This window comes from Amphiura filiformis, chromosome 3 (assembly GCF_039555335.1).
Source record: "Amphiura filiformis chromosome 3, Afil_fr2py, whole genome shotgun sequence".
Taxonomy (NCBI): domain Eukaryota; kingdom Metazoa; phylum Echinodermata; class Ophiuroidea; order Amphilepidida; family Amphiuridae; genus Amphiura; species Amphiura filiformis.
Genome location: NC_092630.1, coordinates 58,651,017 through 58,673,658, shown reverse-complemented (window position 1 = coordinate 58,673,658; position 22,642 = coordinate 58,651,017). Strand labels below are relative to the sequence as shown.

The window sequence follows — 22,642 nt, the reverse complement described above, 5'->3', positions numbered from 1 at the left end:
GTTATAAGCTGGAGATCTTCATGATTCATTTGTCATAAATTATTAATTGAATTCAGAACCAAACAAAGAATTTGCTCTTTTTATGTTAAATATGTTTGAAGTGGTAATTGGATGACCAGGGTGCAATCCCCACTGAGGCATGATTTTTTTGGTTTTCTTCAGTTTGCCCAAGCTTCAAAAGTTTTCTTGAAGCTTCATAAATTCTTGGGCTTGCATCATTTATTTCCTGTAAACTAATCTGAAACTGACTACAATTTGCTTGTATTTTCAGGTGCATTTAATGGTAGAGATAGAACAGGGTTAGCAGTAGATCCCAAGTGTCCACATACTGTTGTGTGTACTTGTGTTAATGGAAAGGTAAGCAAATGTTAAAAGAGATGAATATAATCTGTCCCATATGCACCTATGTTTCAGATGGACATTTTAATTTTGAAAAGACCATACATACCTGTAACATACAATACATAACAAAATATTTTGTATAGCCCCCCTCTCGAAAACTAGTGCATTGCATACGTACTTGCTCAATTAGCATTTTGTGCAAATTTTATTACACAATTCGATGCCGTTCTTTTTTATGGACCTTATCAGTCTGCCGCCTGGACAACCAATTCTTTAGAAATGCTTAGTCGCGCTAAAAGTCGATCGATACATGTAAAAATCAGCACAATTCAGAGATACACCTTTTTGCTATGAAATTAATATTCTCGGTCAAATATAAAGCAATATTTTTTTTTTCTTCAGTAATGTCAGTTAAAAACTTGGTGCTTGGATATACATTTTTTTAAAATCCTGGTGTTAAAATTAAGCATCAAATTGTGTCTTTTAGTGTGATATTTTTGATTTTTATAGGCCTTGAATTAGCCTGCGAGCTTTTTACGGAATTCATGTTTTAGTGTCTCAAACTAACATAGTTTGCTAAAGAAAGATATTTCCCACCTCTGTAAAGCACATCGTGTGGGTCTATATGTTATAGTTTTGTCAGAATTTCCGTTTTTGTTTTACCCTTTTTCCATTCAGTCTCCGAAAATGTCAAACTAAGTAAAAGTAGGCAATGGTGAGTACTTTTATCTCGAGAGCAACCAGCTGAAATAGTCGATATTTCCTTTGTTGTTATCCAGGTCAATTTTTCATTGAAAGCCAATTGCCCGACCAGCGATTAAATCCCCAATTGGGTGTTCTGGTTAAACATGATCAGTAGGAGCGCTATAGGTCTGGGAATTTCTTTGCTATATTGAAGTTCTGGCAACACTATAGCCATGCCGGTATTCCTATTAAACCCAGGGATATCGATCCACAATGCTAGTACTAGCCTTTAGATTTCACGTGTTGATTTAGAAATTTTTTCAGCCGACCGTGAAAGATGGTGAAATCAAAACGGAAATTCTGACAAAACTATGATATATAGCTCACGGTGATGTGCTTTAGAAAGTTGGGGAAAATCCTTCATTAGCGAACTATATTACTTTGAAAAGCTAAAAGGTTGATCCAAGAAAAGCTCATGGGCCGAGCTGAAGCCTATAAAAATCGAATATCTTACACTAAATGACTGAATTTCAGGCCTAAGTTTAACACCAGGATTTTTAAAAAAAATCAGTATCAAGCATTATAGTTTTTCCAGCCATTTGCTGAAAAAATGAAAATTATTGCTTTTCATTTGGCTGAGAAAAAAATTTTTACACTGAAAAGGTGTAACTCAAAATTTTGCTCATTTCAACACCAATTTCGATCGTTTGTATTGCCTCATTAAATGACTGAGTGAGCCTTGCAGAACAAAAGAATCCGTTGTGCAGGTAGCTGACTGTTATTTTACATGTAAAGTCTATGGAGACTAATATTACAGAAGGCTGGAAAGAGTGTTATAGCCTCATTTTAGGCTGTTTTAGGCACTTAAATGCTCATAAAAAAGAACCGCATCGAATTGTGTAACAAAAATCGAATGCTACAATTAAATACTTCAGGAGGGGCTATAGCTATAACAAAAAATGTTCTATACCTTAGTGGTTATGAAACGAAGGTGTATGTGAAGTCACTGCCACAAATACTTTGCACTTGCCAACTTGCACTGTAATTAACATTAAAAGATGGTATATCATAAAATAATGATTTGACATGTGTATTGAAACTACATCATCAGATATGCTATTTTTTAGTTCATTTGCCAAGACTCAAGTGAAAAACTTACATTTGTCTGCAGACAGTTTTGCTAGCTTTCTCAAAACGTCAAAGTTCCTGCTTCAAGCAGATGAACCAATAACATAATCAATGCTTTGAGAAAGCCAGAATGTTTCTGGCGAAACTGTCAGCAGAAATTTTTCATTTGGTCTTGACAAATGAACTGAAAAATAGCTGATTAATTAACAGACCTGTTGAACCTCTTCAATTACACCATCAAATGATTATGTGTATTGTGGAACTGGTCATGCACAAAGCACAATACCACTGCGCATGGTTCAAGCATGCACAGAAGATTTGAGCATACACAGAAAGAAGCATTGAGCATGATGTTCATTGGCATTGCTGGATGATGTACTTTCAATTCCATTTCAAACAATTTTTTGGAATGCAGATATAGTAATTTCATGATCTAACTTAATCAGCCAATCAGAATGTTCCTTCCATATTTAAATAATCATATGTTACCTCTACAAAGAAATGTGTAATAATTTCTTGTGCTACCAAGAAATAAGTGAAAAGTTGCAAGTTGGTAGTTTCGAGACAGCAGCCAGGACTTCTTGAAACTCCCAACTTGCAACATCACGCTCATGTCATGGTAGCAGGTCACATTTTAACATTGACTCAAAAATTCCATTTGTAAGTGAGTTTTCATGTTACTGAAAACGAGTCAAGTGAGGAAATACCTGCCAGTCTTTACAAATGCACGATTGGCTGAGGTTTGGCAATAAGACTCAGCTATTTCATGGTAACTAAAATTTGTAGCAAGTACTGCATAAAAGAAAGTTATTTTATGGCAAAAGTTAAGAACAAGATTTGTTGTACAGTTGTTGTCCTGTATTTTCAGATAAATCTGTCATAAATGAAAATTAATCTGTATATCATTTTGTTTGTTTTACTCTTTACTATGTAATTGAAAGTATAGTTTTGAAATTTGGTGTCTGGGACATAATGGAAATCTGTAATATTATATTCTTAAGTAAAATCAAACTTAACAAGACCTTATGTTAGGAACTGTACTGATTATGTTAAACATTTTGTGATTTGTGAGATCCATTTTCTCAATTGAGTTTCTATGTTACTTCTTACATACAGGGTTTAGCTGTGTTTGATCTTCGAATGTCCATACCTCTTCTTTATATATATGATGTAAGTAGCCAATTATCTTACTATTGAAATGTTTTACAGCTTTTGAGATGTGTCTGATATGATAACAAGATTATTAAACAGTTGCTGTATAATTCTGAGTTCATGGGTAGGCACAACAAAATTTGTACATTTTATATTGGGAAAAAGAACAGATGTATGATAGATTTGGATGGTAAGTCACCTTCATTGTCTAAGCATACACTACAGCTATTTCAGACATTTGTTACACAGCATGGTTTACTTTACACCTTTGACAGATATGTCTTGTGTAGATTAATTCATGATGTTTTCAGTTTATTGCATGCATTCTATGTACCTTCCATTTCATGGTGTTTTCACTACAAATGAAATACCATAGTTTAGTATAGTGCCAGAAACAGAAATTTAGATCACAAAGCATCACAAGGTGACACACGATACCATACACTTCAATTTAGTGTCAGAAATTGCGACTGTGTGTCTCCCATACAACACCCAGGTTAGTCAATTGCTCCTTTGGATGCTTTACAACATAAACTGATGTCAATTATGAAAAAAAAAAGCTTTTTCACTCTTCTTAGTACTCCGTCTTTTTGTTAGTTATGGTACTTTAAAAGCTTATATATTAAGATAATATATTGAGTTAAACTTAATTTTAATGTCGACTTTCTTGCAGCTTCACAGTGATATAATTAGAGATGTAACATTTCTAGAAGATAGTTGGCCTTGGTGCTCCGGTGAAACCACATTTGTAACAGCATCGGTTGATGGCCATGGAAAGGTAAGTCAGAATATGCACTGAGAGAGATATACCAGTTGATAACTTGAGTATCAGTAGCAGGTGACAAATATTACAGAATGAAGATGCAATGAACTGCAGTGGTAAATTGAAAAACTATAAGCTGCAATTAAATGTATAGTAGGGCGGAAGTTTAAATTGCTTGCAAGTTGGCTAATAAATTCTGTACCATTACCTTCATCTTGCCCACTCTTACTTGGTTGCTTCTGTGGTGAGGGCACGGTGGCTCAGTGGTTACGGCCTTGGACTCATAATCTGAGAGCTTGCTCGATATGCGTGGGTTCGATTCCCCGTCCCACCACCGTGTTGCGCCCTTGGGCAAGGCGCTTTGTCTTGCTTGCCTCACCCCACCCAGGTGTAATGGGAAGCTGTTAGGGGTAGTCACAGTCGTTGTACTGATGGACCCTGCGCCACTTGTAGGCTGCAAACGTGGTTCGGACATATTCTAATGACGGCGGAATAAATGTAAAGCGCTTTGAGGCTGTTTACGGCATAAAGCGCTATATAAATATCTACATTTATTTTTTTATTGTTGTGAGGTATAGTGTTTTGTTTTGGTATTTTTTGCCTGTACCCACAAGAATAACTGCCAAGATGCTAATTAAGCATTGGATATCTCTATACCCTGTTTTAAAATCAAGATATCAGAAATTCTTTTGACCGAGTCCTGCCCTCATCACATGGCCCTTTGCTGTGGTCCGATTTCAGATATTGCCAACTTGTTGATACTCCAAAGAGCTTGCTGTTGTGGGCTGCAACATATACAATTGTATGGTTCTTGCACTAAAATCTGTTATGTCAACGTTGTCTCCGACATAACTTTTCAGAAGCAGAATGAATGATCCCAAGACTGCACAAAGCTTGCTTCAGTGTGTCATTGGGTGCAGAGTGGCATTTGTGATAATAGACTTAACATCTTGATCTTGACAAGTGAAATTCTCTTAGTAGTCCGTTTGTACAGTTGTCTGATCGGGAGGGAGATTTGCTTAGAGTGTCAAAACTTAAGGTTCGTTCATACTACCACTGCATTTGCGATGCGTTGCTTTGCGATGCGGATATATCGCTTATTTTTGCCGCAGAACTCAACGCAACTCGTTGCATTTCCAAGTTAAAATGTATTTAACTTCATTGCGATATCGCAATGCAGTATTTTGAAGTACGATGCAGTGCGACAACGCACCGCATCGCAAAGCAATCGCAAAGCAACGCATCGCAAATGCGGTGGTAGTATGAACAAACCTTTACTCTCCGATAATTTGTGCTCTGTTGTACTTCTGTAGTTGAAGCTGCGGAAGGATTTGTTTGATGACTGGAACTGAGTATGATAAAACATGGTTTGGTGCAACAGACATCTTGTTTGCAGGGTTCAAGTGGAATGGCTTTGGATGATCTATGCAAATCTTTTCTTTTTCTTTTTTTTATATATAATTTTATTTGAACATAAACTTTTTAAAACAGGTTTGAAGTTGTGTTTGTATTGATCCATTTCATTTGAAATTCCCACCCACCTGTAGTTTCTTCCTGACTGCTTTTGCTCTTTCATCCTGAAACAAACCATCTGACAAGAGCTTCAAAAGGGTCATCTCTGATTTTGTTTTTTGCAAACACATTGTGAAGTAGAATTTGTACAGAAAAAATTACTTGCCTTATTTATAAAAATATATAAATTAAGGTTGCAAAACCAACAATGATTGAAATGATCACAAAAAGATCAGATCTACTTGAGAAATACTAAGAAGAAAACCTGACATCACACCAAGAGATCAATGTGTTAAGACAACTCCACCAACAGCAAATGCTAGACTTTGAAGAACAATTAAACCAACATCGAATCAAGAAAAAGAAACATTGAGGGCAAACCTTCAATCAGTTACAGACAGCAACACAAAACAAAGATCTTACCCAATCAAATACCTATCTTGTATGTCAAGGGAACTAGTACAAGAAACCATCAAAACACAATCCTATCAGAAGAATTTCAAAAGCAGCAAGCCAAATCTCTACAAATTCATTCACAATCAGAGTCCATAATAACAGCAAGACCGGCAAATAGCAAGTCTCAAAATCCCATCCTCAAAGGCTACTAACACAGTCGAGCAGACAAATTGAAGGAATTAAATGTCTGTGCAAATCTTGATGGAGCAGCTTGACACCAGAGAATCAATGATGTTCTGAGTGTCCAGTGTTCCAAATCTGCACAGCATTTGCGGTGGAGGGGAACTAAAGATTTTTGCTTGCACATGCCTTTGCTTCCACTTCTTTCCTATAACCGTATAGTGTATTTCTCGGCTTTTGGTATGATTAGGTTGGGAAGGTGAAAATGATGTTGAAACAGTAACTGTATGGTAGGAACTATTTCAGCTGCAGCTATTTTTAAAAGCTTAGCTGCAATTTCCACAGTTTATTCATAGTTTGGTTTGATATTTGAAAGCTCTATGGTCACATTTTGAAAATCAAATGGTTTTAACCCTTTAAAAATTTCTGATTTAGATGCATTCAACAAGTTTTCAGTTTTTTGTGTCATGCTTTTACAGTGTGCATGGAAAGTAAGAAACCATGCAATATTCGTTAACCAATTTGATCTTTGTAACATTACAGGTTGTGACATTAGACGGTAGGACATTATTAGACATCCCAGCTGGAGCTAGTCTACATTCAGTGGCACCCACTCCAGGACCATATAATGCTATGGCAGAGGATGGATTCTCAAGTAGGTTTCTTTTTAAGATTATTTGAGATGAGCAAATACATGGTTTTTAAAATCCAAAAGAATTCTTAAAGATAACTGATGAGTATAGAAGCCAGCATGCTTCTTGCTTCAGAGAAGATTTAATGTATGTGTACCAATTAATCTAATCTCTTTGTGAATACTTGTAAGAGTCAGTGCATGAGGTGAAGCTACTAAACTTGGTTCACCTCAAGCTTGGTAGTGGCATGGGTGCGTGTTTCACTGGTCACAGTATAAAATCATGTGTGTAAAGTTAAACGCACAAGGGTACGCTCAGGTGAACAAGAGCAGTTTGCTCACGTAACTGCGAAAAAGCAATAACATTACTACCTTATACTTGAGTTGAACCAAATTATTGAAAAAACCTTGATTACTGCCTCAATAATGATGGCACCGTAGAAATATATAAGAGCTTGTTATCAAGTAAAGGCTTACAATTCTGTGATCAAGTGAAGAGGAACACACATTATCACCAGTACGCAACTGCCAGTTAAAGTTAAGTCAGGGACCGTCATGTGAGATTCGGTTTTGAGTAAGTTACACTACTGCCACCAAATTTTGGTCAATTCTCATGATTCCCAATACGATGTGCTGTTGGTGGTTGCTCTTGCCAGTCCAAGGGTCGATATTGCTGTTCTAGCCATTGTTGGATTTTCATGTGAGTGTGATAATTAGAGAATAAAGGTATTGTTTTTAGCTGCTGTTGTACATCTATTGTCTCATATAACACAGGTGACATCATTATTTTAAGTTTTGGTGAAGCCAAGTTTTTTACATCAAAAATAATGATGTCGCCCGTGTTATATTAGAGGATAGATGCACAACAGCGGCTAAAAATAATTAAATACCTTTACCGCTTATAGGTTCGAATTGCAACCAGTCTAATCATGAAGCTCCTGTGGCCAAGTGGTTACGGGACAGGTCTTGTAAACCTGAGGTCGTGGGTTCGATTCCCGGGCAGGATTACTTTTTCTACTTATCTCCTTTATTATTTGCGACGGCGAACCTGGTGAAAAAATTGTGTTTATTATACATAATTTCTGTCGATCATGCCACTGTTTTTCCATGTTTATATTTATTCTTTAACACTTCAAAAATATTAATCATGGTATATCATATTTTAGAAATGTTCAAATTCATTGTTGCTTGTAAAATGTTGGAACCGATGTTCAGTGTGTCTCAATTCTCTTATTGTACCATGTACCCCAGGTGTAGTGATGTTTGGAGGTGGTGAAGTGTGTGCCTATTTACCGGACACCGGTATCCAAGAAACACTCAGGGAAAATGGAGATGAAGCTGTATGGAAAATTAGGTCAGTATATGTAGTGTGAATATTGAGTTATCTCATAGCAAGGTGTAATTAGGACATGTAGTGATACAATGTGAGAGCTATGTAGCTTACACGCTTCTACAACCAATCACAGCCAACCAACCAACCAACCAAAGTGTGATCATAGGTCAAGTCCAACAGGGGCGTACCAGGCTAGCGGTACTCTGTACAAACCGCCTATACCAATTTGGAGAACAACAGCATAGTCTCGTTATGAAATAGTATGACCCTGCTCAGCACCATCAGTCTGCTCTGTACCAGCTGTCAGTGACGAATAGTGCAGGTCGGTGAACTTTGTATAAACAAAGCGCCATCTAGAGTAATCAGGCCTAACAATTACCTTTTTGTACCGCTCATAGAACAGGATATCTGCTTAACAACAGCCTAATATGGGCATAATGGCTCCACCCCAATGAACCATACACATCGCTGTCAATCATTAGTATACATCATAAGATAAGTCATAAACACTGCCTTTTCGTGGCCTACATCACATTATAGCTCATTAATATCATTACCTATTGAGAGTTGCGTTTTGGCATGGTGGACAGACTCTTATACACTGTCCATGCTCTTACACATGGTCCCAAGCTCACAATGTCCTCACTTTTGCAATCAAAGTAGCGCCTCTCTTAATTTTTTACTCGGGGTGCACCAAGAAACCTTAGACGCCAGGGTACTCAGCAGCAAGAATAGCCCCTAAATGCCCCCAAATTGGCTGATTTAGCATGTTTTAGGCATAGACCCCAGGGTGTGCACACCCTCTGAACTGCCTGGACATGCGCCTGTATGAGCTAAGGTCTCTGATCCAGTGTTTTTGCATGTAAGCCTCTCAACCTGTACAGAGGAGTTGTTGATGTTTTTGTAAAAATGCAGGTAGCATTATATTGGCACTCTGTAGCGACACCAGATTTTCAGTTGCTTGCCTATTTCATTGATGAAATAAAATAAAACCAGTGTTTATCATGAAATACGATTCTTTGTTAATTTACTTGCAGGTATTTGAGTGTCAAGTTGCTTCATTATTTCAGAAAATGGAGATCTTGTTTAGGAAATTCATCTCAGCTAAGGAAATAAAACGATGTTCAGATCATATTTTCATCCTTGGGCAAGATGGTAAACTGTGACTGCATGCACCATAAAGGATATATACAATATGATGGTGTTTCTATTATTTTTCTTTGTGTTTTTTTTCCAGCATGTTGTGACAAGCCTTTTACCTGTATACTATACAGTGTGTCTTGTCTTAAGTTGAGAGTAACGCCATGTTGGATTTCGCAGTGATAGATTCAAATTGGGCACTAATTTAATCCTGCGGGACATATACACCGGTGTAGAAGATGATTTTGCCCTTACGCTGGTGACTCAACCGCATAAACAAATGCACTGATTCGAAACTGCTACTGCGAAATCCAACATGGTGTTACTCTCAAAAATGAGACACACTAGAATTGATTTATTTCAAGTTAAAAGTAGACACCTTATTGTAACAGTTCTGTAAATACTACATTTGACTGGAAAAACATGATCAATTTTCCCATACTATTCTGTATCAGAAAGTTACTAGGGTTTAGTACATGATTGAAAAATGTTGGTGAAGTAAAAGAAATGAAATAGACTCTAAAGTGACATGTCTGAAGCCATGAATTATTTAGTGAAAGCATTTAGATTTGCACACTCTTGATCCCTTTCTGGAATTAATTTATTAAAAGTAGACTCTTGGACCCTTTTAAACACCTCAACACTAGTAAATTGGCTTTTTATGGATTTTTACTTCATGGTTTTGATCTTTATGGCCATATTTTAATAACTGTTCTTATATTTTGGGGTATATTTTCTCCACTACACTTCCCCTTAGTATAAGTCTGAACTGGAAGTTTTGTTTGTTTGTTTCTATATATTTTTTTAATCTTTAATTTTGTGATGCAGGTATACTTCCAATGGTAGCATGCTGTACACAGCCTGTGAAAAAGGAATAATTAGAAGGTAAGTTTCAATGCAGTCAAGTTTTAGTTCAAGGGGGTGGGGAGGCTTTTATAAGATTTTTAAATTTTCACAGAAGAGCCCAAGTCAACAGGCGAATACAGGTAAGTTTGCCAGGCAGGTAAATAGCACTTGAGATGTATTCAACTGTGTGGTCAACAACAATGGAGCTGCCCACCCAGATGAAAAGAATTTCACTTGCTATTTTCCTTATTTTTTACAGTAACTGAAACATTTCAGCCAAAGATGTCACATATCTCTACCATTTATGAGCAGCTTAGGCCCTCATGCATTGGCTAGCAGTGTGTTAATTCCTTTTGACATCATGGCGCACCGAAACTGCATAATTTACTGCGTACTTTACTTCATACTTCAAAAAGGACAAACTGTAGTTTATTAGGCAAGCCTTAGCATATTGATTTTAGATGTGTTTCATTGCATTCCATTACAATGTGACCAAAATCACATCAGAGGTGACATCCTGGCTGAAATCTGATATTCTTACAGTTCTCATGTGTGCATTTCCAATGTATATGGACAACCTAAACTGAGAAGATGAGAACAGATTGGACGCCTATCATCATCCTGAAATGTCACCTGTACTTGTTAGTGAAAAAGTGTGATGTAAATATCTCCATCACAAACCTTTCACCAGCATTCAAAATATCTGGCTGCCCAGTGGTGCTCGGCAGGTACCTTTTTTTTGGTGGGCCAGTAAGTTTGTATCGTATAGTCCATATGGCTTCCTGGAGAGAGTGACGTCAGGCTCAGTGCACATAGTATATAGCTCGCAATGACTCAAAGAACTGGACAGGTTTGCACATATGATTAAAGTTGGTACATGTAATGCTGACAAAAGTAGTGACGTCACTATCTCAAGAAATCCAAATGGACTTTTGCCACCCTGTTTGTGCAGTAATTTTTTAAAACCTCAAACTAATGTAAAACGTTTTTCGGTTTGTAGCATTTGAGCTTGGAAGGTATTTTGTTAGAGTTACCAGTCCAGCTGACTGTTTCCTTTTGAAGCCTTTCCACTTATCCACATAGGTGGAGCATTGTGTGTACTCAATGTGTAAAAACATGTTGGGTACATATCAACAGCTCAGTGCTAGAAGTGGGTAAGTGCAATAGCTGCCCTGTGAACATTTGGCAATTTACACACATATTGTAGTCATCTACACATGGTAGCTATTGCACTTATCCACTTCTGGAACTGAGCAGATGATACGTGGGTTTACCTGTTCATGCAAGGATATGCAGATATACTAAAGGTTATTTATCATTAATTAGGACAGGTCCTTAAATATATAATGAAAGACAGTGATAAAAAGACTAAATCGCATCTAAAGTTAGGGCAAAGGTGCGCCGTGATTGGTTGCCGACCTGCGCAGTATGGTTTTTATCTCTGTCTTTCATTATAGAAAAGTGTAGTGCTGCTGTCCTTCCTGCAAGAGGGCCAATTTTGCTAAGCTTTCTATAAATTACAGTTCGTATTATTTAATACACCTCAATTGCAACGTGTGAGTTTTAAACATAAACCCTCCAAAAATGTTTTTCCTTTCCAACAGCGCACAGAAACAAATAAGCAAAATTCTTATGATTAATACACATTTGTGTCATTCCTTCAACATAATCGGCTGAGGTTTAACATCGATGTATAGCGAGGTGGCCTTCGGCCTCGCTGCTCGGCTTTGCAAAGACCACCCCCCCCAATAGCCGAGGTACTTCTTGAAGGACTATCAATGCATGGCATTGATTAAACCTCTCTACTAGAAAAAATGTTCTTCCCTGTGGTCATATGGATTGTGGTATGACTATTTATGGACACCAAATGTGTCAAAATGGCAGTGGCCTTTTTGAGCTGTGTCATTATGTGATATGAGCTGTGTCATTATACTGGGTAAATAGTCATACCAAAGTTTTATAAAACATTCAAAATCAAGTTTTGTGTAGCAATAAACCTATCATCATGCAAAATCCTGTTGTGTAATACATAAAGTCTGCACAAAAAATAACGCAGCTGTTATAAATACGATTATAGCTTCAGAACTGATAATTGTTTCCACAATATTTCTACATAGAAAGAAGGATGATTTATTTACGCGCATTTTGATACCCCATTTGTCAAATGTCGTTCAATATTAAACAACACAGTAGTGTTGTTTAATGAAAAATACCCGAATTTAAAAGTTGCAGTTTACAGCGATCAATGGTTATTACGCAAGCATTTTGGCACATTAAACCCTCCATTATCTTCACGCTGACTTCAAATCAATACAAATAGCTACAACTTTAAATTCAGGCATTTTTCTTTAAAAACACTGCTGTATTGTTAATATAGAATGACATTGGACAAATGGGGTATCAAAATGCGCGTAAATAAATCATCCTTCTTTCTATGTTGAAATATTGTGAACACAATTATTAGTTCTGATGCTATAGGTGTATTTATCACAGCTGCGTTACTTTTTGTGCAGTCTTTATAACAATAGCATGAACTTACCATTTTTGGGGGCAACATGACTACATTGCGAATGTCACTGATATTTTATTTTCACAAAGTATATGATCTGCTTGATTGTAGACAAACTTGGCCCATGGCTTCATTGCTTTTCTTAAAATAATAATCTGTTTTATATGATAGACAGAGGCTGAAAATAATACCTTTATTATTGAATTCACAAATAGTATTTCAACAACTTGTTCAAATATTTTATCAACAATTGTTATGATTTTTGCCGTATTTTCCACCTTTCAATTGTTTTCAGTATACTATGATACCAGTATTCAAACACACAAGAGCAGCATTCAGCCGTAGATAAACAAGTTGGTATCACACCACAGGGTTGTCTGTGTTTCCTGATACACACTGAGTCATGCAGCAAAAACAATTATTGCCATTTATTTTTTTAATATCAACAGGTGGAACCATGAACTTTTTTACAGTCCAATAACCACATTGCACATCACAGTTCTGTTTGCATTTCAAGCAGGGTAACTATTTGGCAGCACAATTGGGTGACTTCTGAATTTTAATCACATTATTTGACTTTTTTTTCTGTCCCATAGAAACCAATGGTTAAGAGCAAACATGGGTGACTTTTTATTCAGTTCAGTTCAGTTCAGTTTTATTTCATCAAATTCCATCCATTAAATAAATACAATATAAAAAAGCTTTTACAAACATGGTATAATATGGTGAAAATGATGAGGATGCCACTGAACGCAGAGTGTGTTGTTGTGGCACCCTTTACAAAAGTTAGTATTAAATAATATATGATAAACAAAATTATAGAAGAATAATAAATACAATAGCAAGATATATGCCTTGTAGTTATTGTTGAGGTATGTTAACAAAGTTTAGTTTTGTTAACATTTCTGGCAACCCTGCATTCAATTCAAGTATGGTTTTGTTAACATTTCTGGCAACTCTGCCTTTAATTCAAGTGTAGTTTTGTTAACATTTCTTGCAATCATGCCTTCATTTCAAGATTTTGTTTATCATATGCAGCATATCATGAAAAACTTAGACAAATGTTGGAGAACAAATTCTTCTTTGTGTATATTTTTCTTCAGATAGACATATCTTTACTTTATTTTTGATGCAATACAAATGTCAAGAATACCAGGGCAAAGTGACTCACATAAACAGCTTGAATAACAACATAAAGAATCTGGCTTTTCCCCAATTATACACAGCAAAAAGTTGAACACAAAAGAAAAGTAAGTGAACCATATCCAATGATTAGAGAAGTAAAGGTTTACAGAAAATGAATTTACACCTACATTTTATAGGGGAAATAACTGAATAATGCCGCTGTGTAGGCTTATACTGAATATGGCTTGTTACCAGGTCTCACTAAAACTCAACTTTTCATCAAAAATGCACCCACTTTTAAAGTTGTGCCACAACTACTTCCTTGTTATTGATTTATGTTTTGTTATTCTGGTCTCACTAAAGCAGCAATATTCATTTGCTGTTGCTGATTTGCTTGACACATCAATTGAATGGGTTAAAAATAGCCTCACAATTTTGCACCCTGACACATTGACAGTTGCATTATGAAAGCATTCAAATATTTTCGTGCAAATTGTGATACATACATGCACATTATATTACCATGTTGCGCTTTATTCAATGCTCCGGTTGAATTCCTCTACTTGCTGTAGAAATCTGTACGAATAAGGAAGTATTGATTTGAGCTAAATTGACAAGAGTTTAGAACAGTTGGTTGATTGATAGATTTTGATTTCAGGATTGGGCTTTAAAAATGTATGTCAAGGCATAATCGCTGCATATCAAGGCATTATCAGATTCCATCATTATGGTAAAGCTGACAATTTGGTGCCTAGGGAGCAGTTCACCTCCTTTTTGAAGCTGAATCGTTTCACCATTCCTGGGATGTGGGCGGTAGTGATATGCGAGCTGTAGATGGATTGAACTAGGATTGGGGGTGGCAGCCATTTTTTAGTGTTGCTCCGTGAAATGAAAATTGAAAATTAAATCACAGGAAAACCATTTGTGGTTCAAGTTTTTGTAATTTTGACCTGTTTTACAATTATTAGTTTCAGTATTCTATGTTGCACAGGAAATTCCCACAAAATATACTTTTATTACTACTATGATATATTCCATGTATGCCTCTAATTAGAATTAAAAGAACTTACTGCACCAGGGGGGCAAATTATTCATTATTTCACACTCATCTTATCAGGAAAGACTCATAATCATTCCCTTTTTTCTCTTTGTTAAAAGTATATATGAAGTCATATTTTTCTTTTAAACAAAGTATAAATAGCAAAATAAACAAGGTATGCATAAGTTTGTTGGTATGCTTAAACCCCATGACCTTTACTTGCTGTGGTGTCCTTGCCATGATCTGTTCAGCTTGGTCATCAGAGCGAAGCCGCTAACTTTGTGGTTGTGTTAAACTTTCCCATGGAAAATACCTGTTAGCAAGGGTTGCAACTTGGTGACTTACCCCGCACAATTAGGTGCAGGTACAGGGAAAATCTATCCCTTGCATGGACTCTAGTGATAGGATAGTAACTCAAGATAGAGATAAACATCAGCAGATTGTAAATTTCTACTAGGAACATACAAAGTTTGATAAATAACACAGTGCTTTATTATGCATCGGTTTATAAACATACAAGACTGGTGCCATTTGATAATAATTCTTTGTTGTATAGGTAGTCAGTGATCAATCAAGTTAAAATGGAAAGTAAATTTAATTAAATAGTTTTCCTCCCAATTGGTTAATTTCTTTGCTGGATTTGGTAAGAGCAGATTTTCCTTTGACTAGGAATTGGGCTTTAGTGCCTTCACCACTGCCTTGTGATGGTCCTGGCTGCACCTTTGGGCTTAAATTGTGGCAACACTGGCAGTTAGATTAGTAAGTCTTGCTTAGACTTGTAATGATTGGTTATATATACATACATGTCTGTACTATATTGTGGCCGTGAACTAAATTAAACTGAGAGTTGACTCTATTTCAGGGTTAATAGCAATAATACAAAAGCATAGAAACAAGGATGTGTTAACACGTTGACAGGTTGCTAGTCATTTATCTTGGTTGTACTGCTATTAACCAGGTGTGCGATGTTCTAGTACAAAAATTCCCTACTTGGCTATGAACTCTGTGGGTGATATGTGATTGACTTTTGGGTGTGTCTCCAAAATACTTGTTCCACAAGTAATAATTTTCGGCAAAGACACATTTTTTTCTTCTATTTAATTACCACATTTGGTTGAAATAATTAATATGCAGAAGAAAATAATTGTCCTGTAAAGAGATATAACGTCACCCTGCTACAATAATTGCCCATATCATTTTTCGTAATTTTGAGAACAAAGTACATGGTTCAATCAAGCATTTAAACATATTTATTCACCAATCTTTGCACAAGAACAAATGATAATGATACAAATTAAAGGGAATAATCAGAAATAATTAGGGTGATTACATAACTGATGCATGCTTGAACCAGATTTTGTACTTTGTTCTCACAATTACAGATATGACTGAGGCAATTATTGTAGCAGGGTGATGATAAACTGTATGTATTGCAGTATATTGCCATTATGTATGAATATATTTGAGTGAATACCTATAGAAATCCAATATTTACACTTATCCACTGTGTAACTCCGGACGTGATGACCTCTCACATTATCACATTATTGCGCAGGTGCAAACATTTTATGCTTTAATTGTTCTCTCCTTTTATGAAATTTGTTAAAAATATTTCCATACATAGTACCCTTTATTGAGAATAGCTTTGATATATTTCAAAAGACTAGCCAGAAAGCTTCAAAATCATGAATAATTGAATATACCTCACCAATTTTGTCTTATTTTGGTTCAAATAAACTACATGACTGATAGATGTGTGGTTATACAGATCTTTGTACAATCATGGTGTAATGTGTATTGCTTTTGAAGCAGGTGTTTGCTGGTTTAGTGGTTTGTAATTGTGTGTCTTAGCTACAAATTATCTGCAGTATTCTCTGCTATTAATGCCTGTGGGCATTGCATTTTTTTGAATGGGGCTTTAATTAAAGGTCTTTTTTACAATGATAATTCCCATCTGGCAGTGCTGTGCTGTGCTCCACATTTCTACAAATACATTAAACATGGTCGATAAACAATGGATGAACACATGTTAGAAAATATGGGTATATTGCATGGTATTTTCAGCATTTGTGGAACAGCCTGATTGAAAATGAAAAAATGGTGGGGCATTTATTAGGGGAGGGGGAGGGGCTTTAATAAGAGGGAATATTGAGTCTTGGAAATAAATGTAATACTGGAACTTACTTTTTGCAACTATTGCTATGTTGCGCCTGGAACCACCAGACTTCATCAGGCAGACCCGTTAGGGTGGTCACACGATAGATGGCTAGGTATCGTCCCGATGGCCCGGTCCCATGCATGAGATAAGTTAAAGCAGAGTCCCTATTTCAGTGATGGTTGCTCAATGCATTCCCTGGACACTCAATTAAGAATGAGGAAGTCGTTATTCTTGATCAGGAGGAACAATGGCATAGGAGAGGCATAAAAGAAGCCATTTGGGAACGCATTGAACAACCATCACTGAACAAGAAAGGGCAACTCCGCTTTAACTTATCTCATGCATGGGACCGGGCCATCGGGACGATACCTAGCCCGTCTATCACGTGACCAGCCCAACGGGTCAGTTGCCTGATGAAGTCTGGTGGTTCCAGACGCAATAAGTTCCAGTATTATATTTATTTCCAAAACTCTGTTCGAAACTACTGGATGACTAAGAACATTCACTCAAGTTGCAATTGCATAGTTTTTCCCCTCTCACTCACTCATACACCAACCCACTCATATTCACCCCCAACCGTGGACCCTTGAATTTTACACAGGTAGCCAAAGATTGATTTAACATTGAAACTGGACACACAAATTTGACAACCACACATTTGGACCTGATATTATACCTCAAATGGGAACCTACAGGTCATTCTTTCTAAAGGTGTGTAGCACAGTGTATGTGTGTCCCATGTTTTACGAGTTTTAGGGACCGTTCATTATTTACGCTAGGGGGAAGGGTGGGAGTTGTGACAAAAAAATTGACAAAATAATTTACGTTCCCCCTCGCGTCCGCTCAAAATTTTTGGATTCCCTCTTTCTCTAATGGTTCAAGTAAAAATGTCAGATTCACCCTACAAGACCCCCTCCAAAAAAAATATTCGCATTCCCCTCATATACTCCCCCGGCATAAATGTTGAATGGTCCCTTAATTCATACAAAAGGCCATGGTTGCAGGCGAAACAGCTACCCCTCACACATACACACATCAACTTATTTCTTCATACTGCAGAAATACACTGAACTTTTCCTATGAATATCAAGAAACCAAAGTGTAAATGAAAAAGGTGTAAATGAAAATATAAATTTCAAGTTCTTTGTAGGTATGCTGGGGAAAAATGTTGCTTTTAATGTTTATAAGATAAAGATTATATATAAGCACAAGACTTCTCTTTTAATTAATGATGATACAAATATAACAAATAAATATAGAAATATATGAAAATACCAAAGTAGAAAAGTAGTTTATTTCATCATTTTTCCAGTTACATTGTATGAAGCAATCACAAAATATACATACTGAAAATGATACATTTTTGCAAATTCATTTACAAGCATAGTCAATTGCAATTAGTAGCATGTTGTACATGTATAAACATTATTATCAGATACTATTTACAAGTTACAAAAACATGTATAATATATGGAACATTATTGGTGAAATCAAACAAGCTCTATATTGTAATACATAATGTTACATGTAGAGTGATAATGTATAATGACCTTTGTACAAAATTCGTGAATATGAGAGAAATGTATCACTTTTTGTATGATAACTCCCTGTACACAGCTCTACAGAGTGCAATCTCAAAGTTGAAACCCAAATGAATTTTGAGGAGGAGGTATGTGTAGAACCATACTTGTGTTCAGACATATACATGTACATTTGTAGTCTATGAAATATACCAAACATATCTTCATTTTCTCTACTGACAAATCTTTGATCATTTCAAAAGCCATTTAGCTAACATTTAGCCAACAAAAGCGTTTGGCGGGAAAACCCTATGTGTCATTGGCCCCTGAACATGTTTAAAGCAGAACCTCCTACATGTACATGTATGTAACCTGTTGGCAGTTTTGTTTTAAACATGTTCAGGGGCCACAAGCACATATGAGGTTTTTCCTGACCAACGACGAAATACATGTACATCATTTTGATATGATTTCTGTCACTCACATAATACAAAAGGGCTTTAAGATTTACTGAGTTTACTATTTTGTTTCACATTTATTTATGAGGATTGCATGCAGCATGAAATAATTAACTTGATTGTGAATTTACATTCAGAAAACTCGACTCAACTTGGAATTGCAACCTGGGTTAGCAATAGCCTTGGGTCACTTGTTATAGTTGATAAACACAAATTCAAGTATTTTGTTTACATTAAAAAACAAAATGAAGTACAATACAACTTTACCAAATTCACTTTAAATAAACATGACCCAAGTCATTATTGGAATTACACTGTCTGGTCTCTCCATAATGAGTCATTCTTTCAGTTTTCAAATTTTACCAACCTGATAAAAATGAAAACTTTTGACAATCAACACAACTCATACCAATATAAAAATATTTAGAGAATAAAATAGAGGAATTGTTGTTTTAATTTTGTGTCATACATGTACATGTAGAATTGTAGATAATAGGCATGTAGCAAAATATTGGACATGCCAATCATCTACATGTATGACACAGTACATGTATGTATGAGACAGTAAAAACAACAATTCCTATCTTTTACATTGTATTCTCATTCTTATTCAGTTCAATTGTAATAGAAAAAAATAATAGCATGATATATTGTGCTTGTATGAGAAATGATAAACAAGATAAGGATGTTATGAGTTTGTACAAGATGCATGGGGCCAGCACAAGAAATAATTTCCTACATGCACATTGAACTAACACTCCAGTTATTTGGCACAAGTTTCACAATATGAAACCTCTAGGAAGAAAAGTGCATATAATATTTTCAGCAATGAAATGCACAAGCATTTTGATGTCAACAAACATCTCTTACACAAGACATACATTGCGGTATATGTAACCATAGGGTTTGTTTCATAACATAAAATTGTCAAATTGATGGATATTTTTTCCTGGTAGTTAATCTGCCAGCTAGCTTGTCAATTCAAATTGGCATACATGTACCTTTGTCTGTGTGATTTTGCATGATGGGAAAACCTACCCAAATATAATCAGACTTGCAGGAATTAAAATCCAGCTCTCAAATTAACCAAGCATGTTGAACAGTGCCCATGTTTCTTCAGCAGTGTTAATGTTTTGAGGGTATGTGCCCTACAAAGGGAGAAGCAGTGGCAAATTAAAAAAAAAATCCCATTAATAATTGCGCAGGAAGGGCTAGTGCCCCCTCAAAAGGGCTCAGTGCCCCTAAATCGGATGACTCACGCCACACCTCTGCCTCATTGGATATGACCGCTTTGATGTATAAATCAGTACATATATAGTCTTGCACATCGTTGTTGGGCAGGAAAAACCTCCTACATGTATGTGTCATTGGCCCCTGAACATGTTTAAATCAAAATCTCTTATATAACTGGTTGGCAGTTATGTTTTAAACATGTTCAGGGGCCATAAACACATAGGAAGTTTTTTCCTGCCCAATGACACATGTACAGTATGTTAGTCACTTGTGTAGGCTTTCCTATTCTATCTGTTATCTTTTGTCCCCTGGTCCCAATCTATCTGGATCAGTGATTTTTTAATTCAAAACATTTTCTGGTTCCTTGTCATCCTGGCTAGACACACATGGATAGTCTCAATTCAAAAAAGAATTTTTTATGCATGAGTTGTAAACTTGTTAAGATATTTGCAGTAAACAATTCTACAGAGGTTAAGTATTTTTCTGACTAAACCCTGACACAGTAACATTATGTACAGAGAAATTACTGGTACTGGCATTTGTTTAAGATTGCAAATAAGATTTATGTAAAAAATAGCACAGTGAAAAAGATACAGTAACATATTAATGCATCCCAATTAAATGGCCAGGCATATTTTGTACAACTTTTCTCTGATATTTTATGAAAACAATAATAACAGAAAATACAATATTTACAGTTTAATTTACAAACGAATGTCCAGCATCCAATTCTAACATTCTTCCAAAAACTTTGCACCATTATCAACAGTAATACAGACCTATAAGCTTAGTTTAACGACACAAGGGCACAACTAACAAAGACTGAGCGTATACATGTAGCTTCCTTAGTCTTGTACATGAAAGCCAATTTGATTAAATTTGAACATTTTCTGTCTACATGTATGTAAGTATTATACCACAACTCCTTGAACCATTTACATGTGTAGGGCCAAAGCTCAACCAAATATGACAATTGCGCCCATTTGTTGTCAAAAGAATTAAAGACAAACACAGATCAAACCAGCAGTAAAGCATTTGGATAGAAATGTGCATATTATGGTACATCAACTCTAACAATGCTCACCGTGAAGCTTTAAGGGTATACGATGTATTGTTGGTTGAAGCAGCAAAAAAATGTAGGTCACAGCATCTTGCGAATGGTAGTGAGCTTTAGCAAAATTGCATTGCTCAATTCATAGCGAAGCGTGTAGAAGAATTCAAATATCACAGATATACTTTTGTAGGCCCGTGGTTCTTGAGTTATGTTGTAAAGAGGGCTGAAACAACAACACATACATAACTCATTAACAACAATAAATTAAGCAAGTTTTCAAAGTATATGATTTGTAGAATGAACTTTTGCAAAACACCAAAGTGTTATTTTTCAATAATATATTGATTCAGATAATGAAAAACCAACAATACCTTGTATAACCTTAATAAGCGCATTTTAAAGGTTCCAGTTCCTGATGTGTACATGTATAAGTCACTGCTGAAACAATAGGATAATTACTTCACATAAAATCATGGCTACTATACTAGTTTTACATTTGGTTCTAGTTTTGTTTTGTTTGTTCTTTTTACTTGCTTTAAATGTAATACAAAAATGCATTTAACTAAATAACTTCCCTGTTCCCATATGTCATTTCCCAGCCCCCAACTCAACACAAAAGTTGGCAACCATGAGAGTTACCAAATAGCGCGGAAAAGGGGTATCATTTACACCAATAGCGAGGACCGTGAAATTGGCAAAATAGGGGGTATTTAATTTGGACTGTCCGCAAAATTTGACCGTGAAATCAGGGAAATGGGGGGTATTTCATTTGCACTGTCCGTGAAATTTAGATAAAAGGGGTACTTGGGAAAATCAGGTAATTTTATGTCAATATTTAGTGTTATTGAAAAGGGGTGTTTGAAATTCTAGTCATTGAAAAGAGGTGTTTGAAATTCTAGTCATTGAAAACCACAAAAAAGGGGTTGTTTTTGGCCAAATTTTGTCCATGATTTTGCATGAAAAAGGGGGGGGGGTGAATTTGTTGAAAAATCATTGCAAAGGGGTCTTTGAAAGATTTGGTAACTCTCATGGTTGACAACTTTTGTGTTGAGTTGGGGGCCGGGTGTCACTTTAACTATTCAATCTACATGCATGTACATGGACAGCTGTTGCATAGAACAATGTGCATAAATTGCTTCTTAATCTTCTCAAAATATGAATTTTTTGGTGTGAGACCATTCCAAAATTTGAAATAAGTTCAGAATACCCTACCCTTTATGGAATAAAGTGCATTGAACATTTGTAACACATAAGGTGTCAAGGGTATTACAAATTTAATGGTTAATGCCCAATAATTTTGGCAGCATTTATGGAACAGTTTGGTTGACAAAAATGGTAGGGCATTTATTAGAAAGAAATATGGTATAGAATTTAGTTACTGCTGACTTCATTTATATTTTGTTCCGTTTGATTCCTGCAAATGTTGTTTGCTGCCATAA

The 22,642-nt window shown here is 35.9% G+C and overlaps 1 protein-coding gene across 1 annotated transcript in view; it reads left to right on the top strand.

Moving 5' to 3' along the window:
* Nucleotides 1–22,642, top strand: part of LOC140148827 (uncharacterized) — a 55,193-nt gene that overhangs the window by 16,227 nt on the left and 16,324 nt on the right. The window contains exons 5-10 of the mRNA XM_072170902.1: nt 272–357; nt 3,271–3,324; nt 3,980–4,084; nt 6,701–6,812; nt 8,040–8,142; nt 10,090–10,146. Of these exons, the coding sequence (XP_072027003.1) occupies nt 272–357; nt 3,271–3,324; nt 3,980–4,084; nt 6,701–6,812; nt 8,040–8,142; nt 10,090–10,146 (517 nt within the window). The remainder of the gene's footprint in view (nt 1–271; nt 358–3,270; nt 3,325–3,979; nt 4,085–6,700; nt 6,813–8,039; nt 8,143–10,089; nt 10,147–22,642) is intronic.